The 20280-nt window shown below is 39.7% G+C and overlaps 2 protein-coding genes and 1 pseudogene across 3 annotated transcripts in view; all 3 read left to right on the top strand.

Moving 5' to 3' along the window:
- LOC141796179 (NACHT, LRR and PYD domains-containing protein 12-like) overlaps positions 1-20280 on the top strand; it is a 600880-nt gene that overhangs the window by 321322 nt on the left and 259278 nt on the right. The gene's annotated exons all lie outside the window — the stretch shown is intronic.
- Positions 1003-8206, top strand: LOC141796054 (aldo-keto reductase family 1 member B1-like; annotated as a pseudogene).
- The window catches only part of LOC141796049 (septin-7-like), a 64676-nt gene continuing 55736 nt past the window's right edge, over positions 11341-20280 (top strand). For both annotated transcript variants that reach the window (XM_074676934.1, XM_074676933.1), the window contains exon 1: positions 11341-11623. In XM_074676934.1, coding sequence (XP_074533035.1) covers positions 11585-11623 — 39 coding nt within the window. In that variant the 5' untranslated portion in view covers positions 11341-11584. The remainder of the gene's footprint in view (positions 11624-20280) is intronic.

The following is a 20280-nucleotide window of genomic DNA, read 5'->3' as shown; positions in this document are numbered from 1 at the left end:
GAGTTAACTTTGGTAGTTTAAAGACTTAAATCGTCTCTCTTTCAACACAAATCTTAAGGATTACCTTGTTTTTGTTCAACTTCCAAGTATAAATTTCAACACAACGATGCGGACGATGTCCGCAGCTGAAACTATCAAAGCTACAAGCTACAAAACAGTCTTTCAACTTGAAATTCACATCAGTTTTACAATCGGAAATGAAATTAAGCATCTCTTTCAGATTTATTATGATCAAAGACCTGTTTCACATCAACGGATGATTTAAGCTCTGTCAAACCTTCAAAAAAAGTCACAGATCTTATCAAGAAATACAAAAATACATTAAAGAAACACAAAATATGAAGTCTATTCCGATTAAAAATGCATTTTATTGAGTTGTGCTTAAGCTAGCCAAGCTTTAGCAGGAAAATTTGCAACATACCTCCCCAAGTGCCTTGGTGAAAAAGGCGGAAGGAACGTCCAGCTTGATTTTATACCCCGATGGAATTAACAGATTCCAGAATTTATCTGCACCAATCAAATTCAGACGCAACCCGTGCGTCCCTGACGTTTTAACAATAATAAAAATAATTTTAAAAAAATATTAATATGGGAAATAAAAGTCCAAATAATTAACTCCCATGTCTGCTCGACAGTTTAGAAAAATAATCCTTTTAGTTGTTTTTTTTTTTTTTTTCAAATACTTGATTGTTTTCCAAAAGTTTCACTCTAGTGGTTTACATACGTCTGCGCGTTCAGCATAAACACGACTTGGCGTAAAAATGAATCAAACTATAAATAATTATTAAATAAAATACAAACACAATTTTCACTGAGTAGAAATTGAGAGTTTTGATCCGCTAATTTAAATGCTGAAAGTGGGATGAGCGGCTCTCCTTCTTTGAACTCGGGATGAACGAAGCCCATCCCGACCGTTGGAGGGCAGCATGGAGCCGACTTTTCTTATTAGCTGTGAAATAATGCTGGATGAAGAAGACTACATGAAAATATCAACACTTGGAGAAGAGAGCTGACACATGAGGTGAGGTGAGATCACTAATATCTTTAACGTTGTTTAACTAACCGTGGAATGAACCAATACTTGAAAATCTGTTGTAAACACTGGCATTTCTAAGTGATAAAGCAAGGTTACGGCCTGAGCTGTTACTGTACACTACTTCTTTGTATTGTTTTTAACCTAGATTCTTCCCGCCCCTTGCAATCACTTATCAAGTTCTCCACCTCAGACAGCTGGAGAGGCAGAACATATGGAGGTAGGGTTAGACTCAAGTGGAAGGAAATCCACAAATTTTAGCCAGAACGTTTTTACTGCTGTCATAAAATGAAGGAGCCTGTAAAGTGATGGTAGTGAATAAACATTAACAGAGGTTTGCTTTAAAGATTCAGTGTGTATTTATCAGAACAGGCTGAAGGCAGAACTTTCAGAAAATATGAGCAAGCATTTTTAAAAGAGTATGGTCTCCTAATAAGAAATACGGTTTATCTGTAAACTGTGGGTGAGACTTTTACGTCCACACAAACAGATCCCCTTCATGTTTCTACAGTAACACAGAGCTCGCAAACTCCTGACATACTTACACATTTTTGTATTCAGAACAAAATGCACTGACTGAAAAAATTTCTAAAGCCAGAACTTTCATTTTGCACATTATAATATCTGTAATTATTATTATCTTTAATTATTATCTATGATAAAGCTTTGACTTAAAAAATGTCTTCACTTTTCTCAGAATTTATTACATTTTTTTTGGTAACTATGTCTTTCGTCTCCCATTGTAACTTTTTTTTAATCATTTTTGACTTTTGATTTTTTCTTTGGGTCTTGTATTTAATGGTTTTAAAAATGTATATATTCATCTTACTTTTAATCTCTTAAATTTTACATCTTAAAATTTACAATTTCATGATTTCAATTTTTGGATTGTACAACTTCTGAAGATGCCAAGCCAATGCTTTAAGGCACTGAGATGCTACACCTGGATAACAACTGAGGCGCTCCTGTTGGCTTTTTGATGGATGAAACTCCAGGTTTTGTTTGCTTTTTCAATGATCAGTCCATTTGTTTGACAAAGCAAACGGTTAACTTGTGTAATACACTTACCAAATGTTTGTTCACCCTTCTGCATCACCATGGTGCCTCACCGCACAGCGGTCAAAAACTGTTTGACCCTTCTGGGTGAAACACTTACCCGCACTAACAAGGTCCTACCCTCATAAAGACTTTCACCCTTGATGAGCTCAGTTACAAACAAACATGAATGTAAACAAACCATTCATAATCTGATCCTACAACTATGAGTTGACTAAATAAGATTTTGTGTTTTTATAGTGCCTATGTTATTATTACTTCTTTATACCAAGGTTCTTTATTTCTTTAATTGTTTGGGAGGGTCAGGCCGAAGTTTTAGGATTGTTGTGAATTCACTTTATTACCCAGGAACCTTTGTTGTAAATGATGCTTTAGTTGTTTACTGCTGTGTGTTTATTTAGTTGTTTCTGCTGCAGGAGTCTCCAGATTACACCAGTGTCCAGGAGCTGAAGTATTAGACCTGGTCATAAGTGAAGCGTTGCGCCTCTACCCTCCAGGGTTCAAGTAGATGAGATAGATGGACCACGACCGCACATTGAACGGACAACTGGTCCCTAAAGGTGTGACGATGGAGTTCCCAGCAGGCTTCCTTCACTATGACCAGGAGCACTGGCCGGAGCCGGAGAAGTTCATCCCTGAGCGGTGAGAGGATGCTCTGTAGGCTCAGTCTGTGTGTGTGTGTGTGTGTGTGTGTGTGTGTGTGTGTGTGTGTGTGTGTGTGTGTGTGTGTGTGTGTGTGTGTGTGTGTGTTTTTCAGCTCAGTATTTTAAGTCCAGTCAGACCAGCCCGTCTGGCACCAACAACCTTTCCACATTCAAAGTTTGTGCCATGTGATTGGCTGATTAGATATTTGTGTTAACGAGCAGCTGAACAGGTGAACCTAATGAAGTGGGTGGTGAGTGTGTTGTTACCATCTGTGTTGTATGATCTGATTACAGAGGATTCATCATGTGAACAACTCCTCTTCCTACCAAGCTCCAGCATTTTTACTATGGTACGATATCACCACCTAATGTTGAACAGAAAACATTACAGTGTGTGTGTGTGTGTGTGTGCTGCTACCCCTATGAGAAGAGTGACTTTTGCAACATGTTCCTCCTCATTTACAGAGTAAATACCTCATGACAGTGAAGTGTTTTGAGGTTGTCAAATAATTAACTACAGCAGAGATAAGGCTGCCAGGGAAGAAGGATATCTTGCGCAAGAGGAAGCAAAAAGAAACAGAGAGAAGTTAAATCAGCAGAGGAAGAGGACGTTGTAGTTTGGGGCGAGAAAGAAGAAAAGGAAAGCTCTGACACTGTGTGTGTGACTGGTGAACAGTGTGTTTGGCTGCGAGAGTGATTTCATGTTCTCCACAGAGGACACACAGGTGGCCAGGACCATAGAGCTGAATGATGGTGCTCGTATGCCAGTTTTGGGTCTGGGGACGTGGAAGGTAGACTCAACACTCATCTTGTATTTTCTTTTTACATAACAAGTAACACTGTCGTCAGTTTGTTTTCCTGCAGAATGTTTCAGAGTCACTTCTTAGAAAATTTGTACTCAGACACAAGTGTTTGACATGGATGAATTTCGACTGGCAGATGATTCAAATCAGGCTCAAACAGGAATCTGCAGGGAGCTTCAGACTCACTGTCATACTGTCATACTTCACCATCATAACCTGATTTAAAAATGAAATAAATGATATTGAGGAGAATAAGTCCTGATCTTGAGTAAACAGCTGAAAATAACACGTTACCTCAAGAAAACTGAGAAAATCAAATGTATTTAATGGTGACCTTTAGAGCTTCAGTGCCAATGAAAGCTGTTCCCAGGCATAATTCCCCACGTGTGCAGTTTGAAAGTAAAACAGCAGATTGATGTTGGAGCAGAAGAAAACAGCTGCCATGTTTATTTGGTGAATAAGGTTTTGGGAGAAAGGGGTGGCTCAGTTCTCTATTTTTGAGGAGACAAAACATCAATGAAAACAAAACAAAGATATTCTGTCAACAAGCAGTCGTTGAGTCCTAAACATCTTGCTATCCCTGGGCTGGGTGTAATGTTTTTACTTTGCAGACAGGGTTGAAGTAAAGATCAGGAAATGAGTGAGTTTCTGTTGGTAAACGTGTCATATTCGTTACAGTCTGACCATCTTCCTCGTACCTCAGTCTAGTGTGCAGTTGAAGCTGCCATTGCAGCTGGATACCGCCACATAGACACCGCTTACGTCTACGGCAATGAGGTGGATGTTGGTAAAGCTCTGCGCTCCAAGATGCAGCAGGGCATCGTCAAACGTGAGGACGTGTTCATCGTCAGTAAAGTGAGTTTAGAAATGAACCAACAAGTTCACACATTTTGTTCCTTCTCTAGAAAAACAAACGGCAAAGTGAAATCACTCATGGATTATGAACGGGTTTAAATGATGTTCACTGGTTTATTTAAGGTGTCTTATCTTTGTGTATGTGATTGTGTGTATTTCTGTCAGCCATCTCACACTTGGCATGTTTTGTTAGCTGTGGAGTACCCATCATGCCCCAGAGGACATCCCCGTGTGTCTGAATAAGTCTCTAAATGACCTTCAGCTGGACTACCTGGATCTTTACCTCATAAATTTCCCTGTTGGTTTAAAGCTACACTGACATACACACAAGTGTAACAGAGCTAAACTTTCACTTTAATCTGACCTTATTATCTGCATTAACCCATGAGGAGAGCCATTTTGGAGACTGTAGAGGTTTCCGTACTCAGAAAAAGATCCTGTCTAGCTGCCTAAACCTTTCAAAGCAAACTAAAAGCATTACAGGAGTATGAAAACTCTTTAGGCTGATACATCCTAAGTCTCCTGATGTGTTTACCTGCAAGTTCAAAGCTTTTCTGCTGGTCTTTAGTTTTTTCTCAGCTTATTTTTCAGCCTTTCCCCTTTATTACAGATCAGGACTCCAGGGCTGGAGTAAGACATGCACCAAGTAATTTCAGGAACAGAAATCAATTCAAGCAGCACACATCAAATTAAACAGAGAAGGTGGACCAGGACAGGGATTCAGGGGCGCTACTGGCTCAGGTTGTCTGCTCTATTTCACAATAAAACACCACCCACAGACTCTGGCTGGTTAGTCAGACCAGGGGATCCTGAACTTTTCTCTCAGTGAACATCATAACAGTGGTACCAGAGACCAGTGACCCCCTGCTGGGGGAGGACACCAGCAGACCCATCCAAAAACCATTCTGTCTGCATGCACATCAATAAACTCCTGTTTAATTCTGTTTTTACAACAATGAATAAAATGTTCATTTGTAAATAGTTTTGAATGTAGAATTCATTTCTGAGCCTATAAAACACCACTGAACTCAAATCAAACTGTCCTCTCAACTATGAGCATCATTTTTCACTCCCACAACATCTCCATGACACTGCTGACCTCGACGCCTTAAAAACGAAACTCAAAACTCACCTATTCCGCACTGCTTATAACTGAAACTAACAAAGCCTGGTCCTGACCCTGCCTTTCTTGTAACTTTTTTAACTGTTTTTGTCTCTTCTTCTTGTATACATGCATGTTACTGTTATTTGATTATTTTGTATATTTGTATCTGTTTTTAACTTGCTCTTTATCTTTGTTTGCCTTGTAAAGTGTCTTTAAGTTTTTGAAAGCGCTCTATAAATAAAATGTATTATTATTATTATTATTATTATTTCTAATTTTCTTACAGAAAATGGGCGACAAGCTTTTCCCAGAGAAGGATGGACAGTTACTGACCTGTGACATAGACTATGTAGATGTATGGAGGGTAAGCAAACTGTGTGTGTGTGTGTGTGTGTGTGTGTGTGTGTGTGTGTGTGTGTGTGTGTGTGTGTGTGTGTGTGTGTGTGTGTGTGTGTGTGTGTGTGTGTGTGTTTGTGTGTGTTTTCCTCATTGCACTTTTATTCTGTTCCTTTTTTTTAAGCTTTATCCTTCTTGGAAATCATCATTTTTACCACATCCATCTGCCTCTTTAGGTGTGTGTTTGAAGTGTGTGTATGTTGTCTACAGGGGATGGAGGCGCTGCAAGCCTCAGGCAAAGTGAAGAGCATTGGTGTGTCCAACTTCAGCATCCTCCAGCTACAGAGACTGCTAGCTCTGTGCAGAGTGCCCCCTGCTGTCAATCAGGTGCTACTCATCCAGCTGAGTTGATAACTGGCTTAAAGACCCCGCCAGGACTTTTTAAGTGTTTTGTAATAGTCTCTCTTTTACATATGTGACTGCTCATACTCCACTAGTTAGAATGAGATTACCAGCGCCCGTTTTGGAGCATCGGGCAGTGAGCACGCCCTGGTTAGAGTCACGTCTTTACAACAGAGGGTGATGATGCTTGTAAGCACCCTGGTTGGATGCAGTTGAAGACCATGCTTCATACAGACATCTTTTAGAAGATTTTAATCTCTCGCTGTCCCTCAGACATTGTGAAAACGTGTGTGTTGGTCAAAGCACGTTTATAACAAAATCCTGTTTTGGAGCTGCATCTCTTCTTCTCTCAGCTCTTTGTTTCTGACACATGATATGCAGAGGGTCACACTTTGACCTTAGATGACCTTACGTATTCTGAATTAATAACTTTTTGTAGCAGCACAGTTTTAAAACATTTTAACAATTATTCATGCTGTTCAATATATTTAAACACTCTGAATAAACGTTTGATTACCATGAAACTGTCTAAAATAATAAACTTATAAACTCAAACAACATTAACTTGTCTCTGAGACAGTTACATTGCTCATGGTAAATCACAGAGCTGAAGCTGAAGGTGTGTCACAGCATTCAGCACAGATAGTCCTCACAGAGCTTCAGACCATGTTAATAAGCCCACTGAGCTGAAACCAGGTCAGCATCCACATGTGTTCCTGGCTTATTTGGTGCTTTATGATTCACAGGTGGAGCTTCATCCCTACCTGGTGCAGGAGGAGTTGATCAACTTCTGTAAATCCAAGAACATTGCCCTGACCACCTTCAGCCCCTTTGGCTCAACTGGGAGACCCCCGGAGGAGTACGACACATGGCATCACAGCTCATTTATCAAGATCTGCTTCAGAGGGTTTTCCTGTGTAGTTATCACTACGGTATAATATATCTCATGATTAATTCAGATCCTTTAAGTCCAGTAACCTCAGATGTTGTATGTTGGTTAACTTTTTTTATTCCTCAGTATCAGTGTCTGGTTATTAAACTCAGAGATCAAACTGTACAGGTATAAAGCTGCTGGGTTTACATCGCTTGTCTAAGGGTTGATGTGAAAATAAGAAATGTGCCGTAAACACCTGTTGAACTCTAAACTCTGCACTATCATCTTCACGTGTGAAAACCCTTAGACTCAGGAGAGGCAATGATCCACACAGGATCCTGGAGGATCCGGTTGTAGCAGATATAGCAAAGCGGCACAGACGCAGCCCAGCTCAGGTGAGTGTGCTGGCTTTGTGAGCTCAATGTGAAGGTGCGTGTTCACTCATCTGACAGTGACGGTGATGGGGATGTTTTCCCAGGTGCTGCGGAGGTACCATGTGCAGCAGGGTATCTGTGTCATCCCAAAGAGTGACAAGCCTCATCACATCCTTGAAAACACAAAGGTGAAACCTTCACATGGAAAGAAATGACGAAAGTTAACGCTGATGGAGACCAATTGAATTTATGCTGGTGCAGATCTTTAACTTCCATCTGACTGAGGAGGATCTGAGAGCACTGAGAGGACTGGACTGAGGCTGGAGGTCTGGCCCTGAAGAGGAGTGAGTCAGACCAGGTCTCTTTGAAAAGTATGTGTCTGCATTTTACGGTATTTTCTTACCTTGATAACTGCTTGTTCTGCTCGTTTCAGATTAAGGTCTCACCCTTACTACCCCTTTGAATGAAGACCAGCGACTGGATCAACTGAGACTGTAAAATCATCAGAACTCAGACCGGCTTTGTGTTTGTCTGCCCTCAGAATCAGACATGTGGTCCATCAGAGACGTTTCTACTGAGTAATTACTCAACAATAGAGTGTGACTGTGAAAAAAGTGTTCAGTTTTCATAGTGGCTCTAATTCTTTGACCAAATCATGAGTAAAGATGAAGTTTTTCCAATACTGAGCTTCTCATGTCTTGAATAAAATACTCTCATCAGAGTGTAACCTGCTTGGTGCTCGGTCCAAAAAAAAACATCTTGAAGAGGCTCCAGTTTTACTCTTTTATTAGCTTATATATTAGTTCACATTTTAAGTACAGTATGTGGAAGTTGGAGGTTGGCACCCTGTAGAGGCGTATTGCACATGAAAGTCGTGTGCTTTTTTGCGTAGCAGATGAAAAGGGAGGATTTTGAGACAGCAGGTCAGTTTAATTTTTTTAACTTCCAAAAGAAAAGAAAAAAAAACACTTCTGTTACCTCCAAAGGGGTCAACACAGTATGAAAACTCCTGTCAGTGCCTTCATGATGTCGCTCAGTGCGCTACTGTCACCTTCTGTGTACGCTTCATTTCAGATAGGGTTTTGTGTCCATGTGTTTTATTATTAAGGCTTCAAACACTGAGGATGTAAAAAAAAAAAAAAAAGAGGATGTGTGGTTTGAAGCCGAGCCTCTGTTTGGATTCTCTGTCCACTCGTTGACTCGACTCTTGGCAGGACTCAAGTACAATTTCAGCCTTCTTCTCATCACGAATATTCACATGCTCTCACTTTGTGTTTCTACACACTGAGAGGTGCCCGAGTTAACAGTGCTGGAGTCATCAGAGAGTATCTGAGTGTGAAAGCAAAGAAAAGATTAATCTGGGTCAAAGGTTTGCATTTGGTCCCTCCGACCCTTCAGCACCTTGAGGCTGGTGAAAAGATTACTAAGACACTCTTGTCAAATATCTCTTTCATTTTGTTTCTTCTCATACTCTTCATTTTGACAAAGACACACTCCTCCAGCACTACATCGGGTATGATCGTCTTTTCACACCATGTACCATCTTTGTTGTCCCTGCAAAGAGGGATAATGGAGATGCTTTTACAGTACACACACAGAAATCTGCAGAAATCACTAAAAGAAAAAAATAACAAATAGAACGTTCATTTGTCACTTTGATGGTAGATAAATATGTCAGTAAAAGCTACTGGACCTTGGTCATTTCATAAAATCAGGTGTGGCCCTCAGAAAGTTTGGACAACCCTGCGTTAATTGGAAACAAAAGTGGGGTATGTGTAAGTTTAAAAGGCATTTGGAAAGCAGGCTTATCAGATTTGCTTCATCTTTAGGATTTCGTAATGAACCATGGTTTATATGGGATATAATATAATATAATATAATATAATATAATATGATATAATGTAATATAATATAATATTTATTAAATCGTTATCTTTCATACCAAAGGCCATGACCCTTCACAACAGCTCCCTCTTGTGAGAAGAGTTCTGTCATCTTCACCACAGGGTTAATATCTGTCATTTTATTCACAATCTGCTTGGCTTATGATACTGTGCATACTACATCACAACATATTAAAGTTTAAAATATTGGCTGACTGCTCTGCCACCATACCACTGTTTTTTTAAACTTCCTGTCACCACTATGCTTTGCAAAGCCTCACCTCTTAACCTGAGTAACTTTTTTTTTTTTTTTTTACATTTATTACAATCAGCTGACATATATGAGTAAATTGTTTATTTAATTTTTATTTATCAAAGCAGTAGATATGTTAATTCAAATATTGGTGTATATCTTCCAGTTCAATTTTTGTATGTGTTGAGTGCTTATGTATCTATTTCATATTTTTCTACTGGCTCTGATAATTGCTGTTGTGACACCACAATTTCTCAGTTTGGGATCAATAAAGTAATTCTATTACTATTCTATTACTATTCTATTCTACTGGTAGATGAAAAAGTTATGATATATTCTGTTATTTATTTATTTATTTAATGTAAAGCTCTTAAAATAAACAAGTCTACACAGGCTCTAAAGGAAACAAAGTTTAGCCTCCAGCACATGAAGGCCTGATAGACACATACACGCAAACACACGCATGCACGCACAAAGACTGACGGACCAATGGGAATCAGGATGCTGTATTGCTACGGAGGCACCAAGGTGACACAACACAAGTAGTAGAAGACAGGATGAAAAAAAATATTTCAAAATAAAATCTATGAGTCTACACAAATTCCAAACTATAAAGTTTTTTTGAGCCCTCTGCGTACTTTTCTCTCTATCTTGGGAAACAGAGCTTAGCCAGCTCCTCATCATAACATATAAATCTTTCTCACCAAACATAAGGCCAAACATTTTCTCTCAGAAAGATAGGTATTTGTCTCAAGAAAATAAGTGTAGTTTTCACAAGAAAACCACAAAAATGAGATGATATCAAAAAAACTTGGATTAACCATGTTAACCAAATTAAGCATGTTTTTAATTTATTGCCTGTAATGTGTTCTGGGTCATGTGATATTTACTATGATGTGTGCCGCTGACCTCTTGGCCAGGTCCCTCTTGTGATAGAAATGGATTATTAGCTAGGTAAACAGTGGGCTATAGTCTTTTTAAATAAAGGCTAAATAAAAGATCATAACAGCAATAACCTTGGAGAAACAGGCCAAATGAAATGTAAGGGTGCATGGTGTTTCCTCATGGCTACTGTGCGAAATACATAAAATATATGCATCATAAGTTACTAATGAAGCCTGATCAGACCCCATCAGGTCATTAGGTGGAAGTCCTTCAGTTGAACCCAGAGTCAGATCAAAGTCTGATTAAGACACCATTAGATCTTTGGATCAAACTGCCCTTACGTCTAAAGACCAAACTCAAGACAAATTTATTCTCCAGAGTGTATGGATTTTGACACTGTGAGCATATTGGCTCCTTCTGCATCAATGCTTTCCTTTCTGTGTCCTTATGATAAAGGCTCTTTTAGCAACTGCTGTATGATGTTTTTGTTTATTTTTCTTCCCCATTAAGCATGTTAAGCTTACCTGTAATTAAATGTGCTGTATAAATGAAATTGTTATTTCTATTACAAATATGAACAGGAGAACCAGCAGATATCATGATTTACTTTCCAAAAATAGAGACTGACAATAAGAATAGAAGACATTCTGAAAATCTTCTGGAAATTCATATTTACTGAAACTTGACTGACAGTGAGATTTTTTTTTATTTGCATTTTTTTGAATGTATGTTTTCACAACAGAGTACTTCCTTGTTGAGGGTTCGCCTAGCGTCAGATTATTTTGGAGCGTCTTATTTTGAAATCCTCGACCGGATGTCAGTAATTAATCATGACCATTTGCTTTAGGAGAGAAAACGTTGAAGCGTTTTCTTCACTGAGCTACATCTGGTTGTAGTATCCGTCAGCGGCCATATGTAATTTAACCTCATTCATTTTCAGACGCACAGGGCTTTTTTGCAGAGTACTACAGATTTGAGGGCTGTAAGCTGCCTGTTTTTCTCTCCGCTTCGACGTTTTGTGGAGGTTTTTCTCGGAGCTGACTCGGTGACTGTGTAGGCTGGGTGGTGACAGCACAGTACGATGATCGAACGACCAGAGACTGCGGTTCCCAGCATCGCTGTAAGTCCATATTATCTTTGTAATACATAAACATGCGAGTGAGGACATTAATGCAAAGACAACCTTAAATTTGGCATATCTACTGGAATAATACGCTGAATGGTTTCGGTTAGTAGCTGCTGGTACTGGGCTCTCCAGTAGCCAGAGGAGAACTGCATACCTATCTGCGTTAACTGTCTTTGCTCAATGATTGTTTCGATCCCTTAAGAGATGAAATAGAAAATCATTATAATTACATTTGACCAGAGACACTACCCTCTGGTGATTTTCGGCATAAATTAATAAACCAACAATTTGGAATGCATTTGCTTTAGTGTCATATCTAAGTGAATGGTTGGATTTGACAGAAATCAGAAATGGTAAACCCTTTTAAAGAACAGTTTTCTCATCCTTTTGTTCAAAGTGAAAGTTTGCAGCTGACTAAAATCCTGGCAATACCTACGGTCATTTATAACCGTCTGGTTTAATGATTTAGGAATCAGGGTCCAGATTAGATTTGCTCTACTGTGGCTAATTCCTTAAAGTAATCTGAAAATAATTGAGTTTTTGTTAACATGAAAATAGTTGCTGGGGTATCCACCAAAAAATGTATTTTTAACCTCCTGGGACTCTTCATCCTCATGAAGGTAACACTGCCTTCCTGTGGCATAGTACTCCTCTGTGTTGCATTAAATTAAGACTGTCTACAAATGAGGGCATCATTTTTATTTTGAACCAGTAACTGTTAAAAAATAATGTTCAGGTTTTACACTTAATAGATCCTACCACAAACAGGTAGGGAAAATTATAAATGCATAGCTAACACAGCTCTAGTCTCAGGAGCTTTACTACTGTTTAAGATGATGCACGGTTACCAGTATCAGGTGAGCCCTTGGTAAACAGTATCATAACTGAAAAGGGAACCCTGTCAAGCTGCATTTTGACTGCCAGAAATAGTGTCTAAATTTAGTTCTGGGGTGAATACTCTACTCCTGAAAAGGCCCTCCCTGGAGGTACAACTTTTCAGATGTCCAGGAACTTTCAGGGGGCGGGGCCTGCAAGCAGAACATTTCTGATTGATGGATCATCCACAGTCTTTTTGTTTCCCCCTCCCTCCATCCACAGTGAGATGACCCCTAGCTGTAAATAGGGATGGGTACCTTTCACATTTCAAACCATGAGGTATCGGTATGCCTGGTACCTGGTAACTGGTACTGGTACTCAGCAGTACCAATATTGGGTGCTTTTATGAGTTTATGAGGTAATAGATTATAGATAGATGTCCAACATGGGAAATCGACTACTCTTTCACTCCCTCACAGTCACATGGATGTGTTTAGGCACCTAAACATGGTAGCTTTCGATTCTGCTTGAATCGGTACTTGGTACCACAAACGAAATTCTGTTGGTAACTATAAAAGTACCTAATATGGTACTCATCTCTAGCTGTGATGGACTTGGTTGAATGACTCCGTAATAATGGTCTTCTTAGATAGTGTAAATGTCTCTGTCAGCTCCCAGTGTTACAGTTTAAAGAGTGACCCTGTAAACTGGGGACCTTCACCCGAACTTGTCAGTGGATATCCAGTTTACAACAGCTGTTCAAACACAGAAGAAGTCCTCAGGAAGGCATCCAAGTTTAGCTTTAGATACATAGAAGTATGCATCAAAATCTCCTTATCAGATAAATATGCAATGATGCATCCTCATTTTACATTAAAGAGGGTTGGTCCCTGTCTTCATGCTGTAGGCAGCTGAGTGTTTCCCTGGTTGTAGCTTTTCGGGCTTTTTGAAACAGCTTCGACTGGTGACAGCTTTGCCTCTAGTGCTTGCCTCCTTTTAAGTGTCAACACATCCATCTGAAGTGCAATAAAGCATGATCACAACCAGCACAGAAGAAATCTCCCCCATGCTAACTGGCTGTGTGTTACGCTTTGAGACAGTGGCTTGACTTTTCCTGCTGTGGTGTGATTTTTCTGAATGTCTTCGTTGTTGTCTTACCGCCTTCTACAGGTGGTGTTGTGTAGTTGTACTGTTTTTCATAATGAAACTTTGGGCCACGCAGTGAAAACGCAAAAAAAAAAATGGGCCACAGTTTAGTTCTGTGGGATGTTTTACAAGAAACTTAAAGTTCCTGGACCCTGTGGTCCATATTCAGTGTTTGTTGACCACATCTGGTTTGCTTTATAAGGATGCTTTTTTCTGACACTTGCATTTGGTCTTGACTGATTTCTATCCACACACACACGCAAACACACACCACATTTGTGTTTTTATTGTATAGGGGTACAATCTGAGCTGACAGTCAGAAAGTGTGTGCTCAGTGTAAACAGCAGTTGTATTGAAATGAGCTAAGTGTGTCCAGGGCTAAAAATGATGCAGGGTGAAATCACTCAGATACTGTTTCTTTAAGAATTCTCTTTTTTGAAGCATATTCAGTCACATTGGTAACATTAATATGTAATGTTTGGAGGATAAGTGATGTTTCAAATGGCTGAGGGCCTCAGCATCAGCTGCTGTCTACGGGAGGTGGGTGGACTTGGGAATAGAGATGATGTCAGTCAACCAGGCAGCTACTATCACCACTGTGTGGAGTGGGGGGAAGGGTTAACTTTGACAGTATGGGTTGACTAGCCTTCCTTTTCTCATCCCCCCTTATGTCCTTTAGGCCCTAGCTTGTTTGCATTTGCATGCTGCATTTCAAAAAGGAGGGTGTGTCAGGGTAGTGTGGTAGATATGTTGTGTTTTATTATTTCTGTTACACATCCTCTCTTAATCTAAAGGCTCTTCCTTTATGTCTACATGGGAGCCCTCTCTGCATGATGTGTTTCCTAACTCTCAACCAGTTTGGCTGATGAAGTCCCCACTAGGCATGGGCATTTCTAGCACAAGAGCTATCTGATATTCGCTCGTAACTATTTGAAAATTATTCGAAGACCGTCACCCCCTCTCCTGCCCACCACATTCTCGTACCTCGGAGAGCTGTTCTGCTCTGCACGTAGTTCATCAAACTTACTTCTTTGGGCGATGAAGCCTACCATTGACTGTTGATCTGTGGACAGTGTAGGCCTGTCATGATAACAAATTTTGCTAGATGATAATTTTCCAAAATATTATTGCTGATAAACGATATTATTGTCAATATTATTTTGATTTTTTTTTCCATTTTTTCATTGATGTAATTATGATAAATGGGATAATAAAGTGAGTACACCATATCAAAAGCAAGAAACTTTAATTTTTTAAGAGTATTTAACTGTAATTAAAAGGTCAGGATCTTTTAAATAAAATAAATTAAACAAAACATATAATAAATGTAACAAACAATAAAGAGAAAAAAAATACAATGAAAATGAAATGGACTCTCTTTTAGAAAAAAATACATGTCCATGAAAATAATTAATACTAATCAAAAACAATAAAACGTAGACCCTGTCTCTAAAGAAAAAACGAAACTCCAAAAACAAACAACAACAATAAAAACTATAGCCTAAATAAAAGGGAGTTTATACAGTTTCTGAATTGTTTGTAACATGTACTTTTTCCCAGTCAATCTGTACTGTCTGTCAAACATTTTTAACATTTCTGGCTTTCAACCGTATTGAAGAGCTGCATTTCTTTGGCAATGTAGCTGTCTTTGAGCGCCCACCATTTGGCGCTTTTATTCCTATTTACTTTGCGGATTGTCAAAGAACAAGGCTCCGCTGCACCTCCCCTTCTTCTTCTTCGTCGCCACTATTTTCAAACAAATGCGACATATCAGCTCGTTGGTGTTCATGAGCTCACACTTTGTTCATTCTGATAAAAAACAAAATATTCCCTTACTGGGACTGTGGCAGGCGGCTTAAGAACCGTATCTTTCGTGTCATCACTCATATTAGTGTGTGTTTCCTCCTTACCCCTCAGGACGCTCGCTTCAGCTCTCTCCGTGTGTACGCGCGAGCAGCCCCATTGCAAAAGATGCCAAAGATCGCATTTTTGACAGATGCTTACTCCGCTATAAATCCGCTAAATCCGCTATAGAACCTATGCACCCCGATGTTGAGACGTAGTGAGCCATCTTCTCATTCAGCCTCTTTGGTCGAAAGAGAGGAGGAAAACAAACATGCATGTACGTGTCACGAGGCTGGCAAACTTACCATGGACGTTTTTATTTATCGTTCAGTTAATCTATTTATTGAATATTATGACAGGCCAAGGACAGTGCCAAACTTTCTGCTGCATGCCACACTCTCACATGGCTGTGCAGAGTTGTTGACGATTTGTGATATGCTAGACTAACCCTACAGAGTTTGCGCTGCACCTCATTTTCGTTTATTTTTTTGAAGAAGTTCCCACACTTCCCAATCCATATCTGAGCGTCTCCTCCTCCTTGTTTTGGCTGTAAATCCTCCAACCTGTGGACTCCTGGTCTGACTTTGTTCATTATGTCAGTTTGTTCTTATAGTCAAGTTAAATACGATCTTGTTGGTGTTTGTTTTTACATTTTAGTCATTGGGCATTTTAGATGGTTTTCTTTCACAATTTCCTGTCCTGCTCAACCTGTCTTTTTTTTGTGAAAATTACGCGTAACAGCTCCGGCATCCTGCATAAAACTGTGATCTGCTGCAGACAGGACAAAGCCATCATCACATGAACTATTTGATTTTTTTGTTGTTAATAACTATTCAAATATTTGAAAATCATTCTCCATCTCTAGTCCCTTCTTGGCTTCGTCACACACAAAGCATCATACAGCTGGACAGTAGCATCTTGCACTAATGATTTCCAGTCTTTTATACCTGTACCACCTACATCACAGCTACCGGAGAGTCCATGGACCACCAGAGTCCGCTTCTTATGTAACACACACACACACACACACACACACACACACACACACACACACACACACACACACACACACACACACACACATTTTTCTATGTGGGTGGATCAAAGATGGACACGGTGGAAAGTGCTTCAGGCCTGTTCAGAGTAGTTATGCCTGCTGTTGAGCTGCATACATCAGAGTATTGATGTGGCAGATGGATTGTTTCCTTTAATTTCCTAGCATTCTGTGTATCTGTTGTGTCAATAGTGATGTGGACGTGGAAGCTACAGTTTTAGAGACAGAAATTTACTCTGAGCAGGAGCAGAGTAGGGATGGGTTCTAATTGTTCTGATTATGGGAATAGAAAGCGAACAGATATTTCAGGAAAGAGTTAGCCTGACAGTATCATTGGGCCATTTAGACCCTCAGGGTTAAATCTCAACGAGGACTGGGCGAATAATTTAAAATGATCAAAACTGACATTTAGAGCTTCTAACCAACATTAAAGTACTGTGTCAGTGATTTTGTTTTTTTCCTCCTTGCAATTCTCTCTCTGCTAATTCAACAAGCCCTTGAAACATACAACTGGTTGTGTAGTTAGAAGACAGGCAGCCAGGTGTTTCAAAGCCTGCCAGAAAACCAGCATTAGAGTTATATTTTCCCTTCCTCGAGTGGATTTGCTAGCCTAACCCTACAGAGTTTGCACTGCAAATCATCTTCGTTCATTTTTTCGAAAAGTTCCCACACTTCCCAATCCATATTTAAACGTCCATTTTTTCTTGTTTTGGCTGTAAATCCTCCAGACTGTTCACTTCTGGTTCGGCTCTGATCATTACATCAGTTTGTTGCCGAAGTCAAGTTAAATATCATCTGGTTTGGACACAGTTTGTTTTATTATGAAAGTCATTAGGCATTTTAGATGGTTTCCATGTACAACTTCCTGCCCAGCTCGACCTTTTTGTGAAATGAACACGTAACAACAGAGGTGTCCAGGATAAACTGCCATCTGCTGCAGACAGGACAAAGCCATCGTCACATGAGCCATTCGATTTTTCTATGTTAATCACTATTCAAATGTTCTAAATCATTACCCATCCCTAAAATTAACATTCTGTAATCCTTAATATGAGTATGAGACTGAGAATAATGTTTTGGTAACTGTAGACTTTGAAATCAAGGTATAATTAAACTAACTGTTTCTGGGGACTTTATTATTTTCTGTGATTATAAATGTGTAAATATGTGGTGGTCACAAATGGATACATGGTGATTGTAAACTCAGAAGAGCATAAAACTGAGTTGAATAGATCTGTCTTGTACATGAGCACTTTGTCACAGATATCCAGCCTAACTTTTAAGTCTATATCATGCTGCTACCTTATACCAGGATCAGATTGGCTTATCCTTCGTGGATACTGTGTTGTCTAAAGCAGTGTTTCTCAACCCTGGTCCTGGAGGACCCCTGCCCTGCATGTTTTAGATGTTACCCCACTCCAGCACACCTGATTCAAATGAATGGCTCGTTATCAGGCTCGAGCAGAGCTTGATAACGAGCTGATCATTTGAATCAGGTGTGTTGGAGTCGGGAACATAAAAATCATGCAGGGCAGGGGTCCTCTAGGACCAGGGTTGAGAAACACTGGTCTAAAGTGCAGCACAAAAACAAAGTGGCTTGGTGTCCCAGTCCGATATTGATATCGGATATCGGTCCGATATCAGCATAAAAACAAGGATCTGAATTGTATCAGAATGCATCTAAAATCTCTGATATAGGCAGTTTCTGTTACCCATTGGTTAATAATAAATGGGTCAGTTTTTCCTTCATCTTCTGCTGTTGCTGACTACTGTTCTTTGTTTGAATAATATCACTTAATCAATCCTTTTCTAACATGACAGACATACTACAAAATAAGTAATAAAAGTATGTATGTTTAATGCTGATATTGTATCGGATTAATATCCGTATCGGCCAATACTCAATGCTGCAGTATCGGTATCGTATCAGAATAGGGATGGGTACCGAAGTAGGTACTTTAATAGGTACCGACCAAATTCTGTCAAAAGTACCAGGTACCGATTCACATAAAATCAAATAGTACCATGTTTAGGTACCTAAATGCATCATTGTGACTGTGAGAGAGTACAAGAGTTGTCAATTTTCCATGCTAAACATGAACACAGCATTACAAGGTTATATATTGAAGAATTAATTTGTTAAAATGAAACGAATTCACGTTTTATTATCAAAAAAATTGATATTTTTTACCTTATAAACACACACAAAAGTACAGAAAATTGGTACCGCTGTGTACCAGTACCGATTGCCAGGTACCGGGCACTGGTACCGTATCGTTTCAAATGTAAAAGGTACCCATCCCTATATCAGAAGTGAAAATGTAATATCGGGACATCCCTAGCTAAAATATCTAATGGTAATCACAATAAACAACAAAAAGTAGGAAAAAAAGTCATTTAACAATCTACTTACAGCATAGTCACAGTCACAAGCTCTAACAGTACCAACTTGTGTCCTCAAAAGCTATTGGTTTGAAACAGGTATACACTTTTCTGTGTTTGAAGTTAAAATCAGACATTTTCTTCTCTGTCGATATAAACCTAAGATATAAGGAAATATTATGATAAAAGCCCCTCTGTATTGAGGTCATGTCCTCAGTTGCTGGCTCATGCAAAGGTAGAGATGGGTACCAATTAAGAACCTTTTTAGGTACGGACCGAGTTCTGTCTGTAGTACTAAGTAACGATTCACGTAAAATCAAAAGGTACCATGTTTAGGTAGCTAACTGCATCCTTATGACTGTGAGGTAGAGTAAGAGAAGGCAATTTTCCATGCTGGACATGAACTAGGGCTGCACGATTATCGCAATCGCAATCGCAATCGCAATGTCAGCACATGCAATTCAGATTTTTCTCCACGATAACCAAGCAAGTCTGTAGACTCATCATGACACAACTTTTTTTATTAAATCGCAAGCACAATCGCAATCGCAATATTGTCCACCTAATCGCAAATCGCACCTTTTCCCCAAATCGTGCAGCACTAACATGAACACAGTGTCACAAGTTTATCCATTGATAATTATTATGTTAAAGCAAAAAACCTTGAGACTTAATTATTGAATAAATTTATATTTATTACCACATAAACACACAAAAGTACCAAAAGTTGGTACCGTTGAGTACTTATACTTATACTGATTGCCAGTTACCGGCATCGGTACTGTATCGTTTTAAATGTGAAAGGTGCCCATCCCCATGCAAATGTGACAGTTCACCATACTCGAGCTTCCAAGAAAACAGATGGATCAAACAGCTCGACATGACTCGGAAAAGATGTCACAACGATGCTCACTAAGTTTGGCTGCTGGTGGACCTGTGTTCAGGATCACCTCTGTGGTGTTCACAGTTGGAGCATGGGTCTGCTTTTTCTTGGTACAAGCTCGTCGTTGGCTTGCAGGAAATGCAGCACCACAAATGAACAAAATGAAATGCCGTAGTGGTGGGTGCTCCAATGTCAGGGGAAGTGTTCATTCATTCATTCACTGTTGGATCAGCCAGGGGGTCAGACCTCCTGTTACAGTAAACCCATGAACACAGAGTGGCTCTCCCTCATCTGTTCCATGCATGACAGAGCCTGAGAGGCCGCTCACAGCCAGGCTGTACAGCCAGGCTGCTCGCCAGCAATCGATTGTGTTTGCCTCACGTAGCGTGCAGGGCTGTGCACAGGGATTGGGCGAGGGTGGTTATCTGACAGCATGCTGGGAGTTAGCGGGAGGCAGAGGGAGATGGAGAGGGGAGGAAGGGAGGAAAAGCAAACCTGTGGTGAAGAGAGAGTGCGGGCTGTGAT

This window comes from Halichoeres trimaculatus, unplaced genomic scaffold (assembly GCF_033239565.1).
Source record: "Halichoeres trimaculatus isolate MK-OKI-2021-1 unplaced genomic scaffold, fHalTri1.1 fHalTri1_scaffold_10, whole genome shotgun sequence".
NCBI lineage: Eukaryota > Metazoa > Chordata > Actinopteri > Labriformes > Labridae > Halichoeres > Halichoeres trimaculatus.
This window is presented reverse-complemented; position numbering and strand designations above follow the sequence as displayed.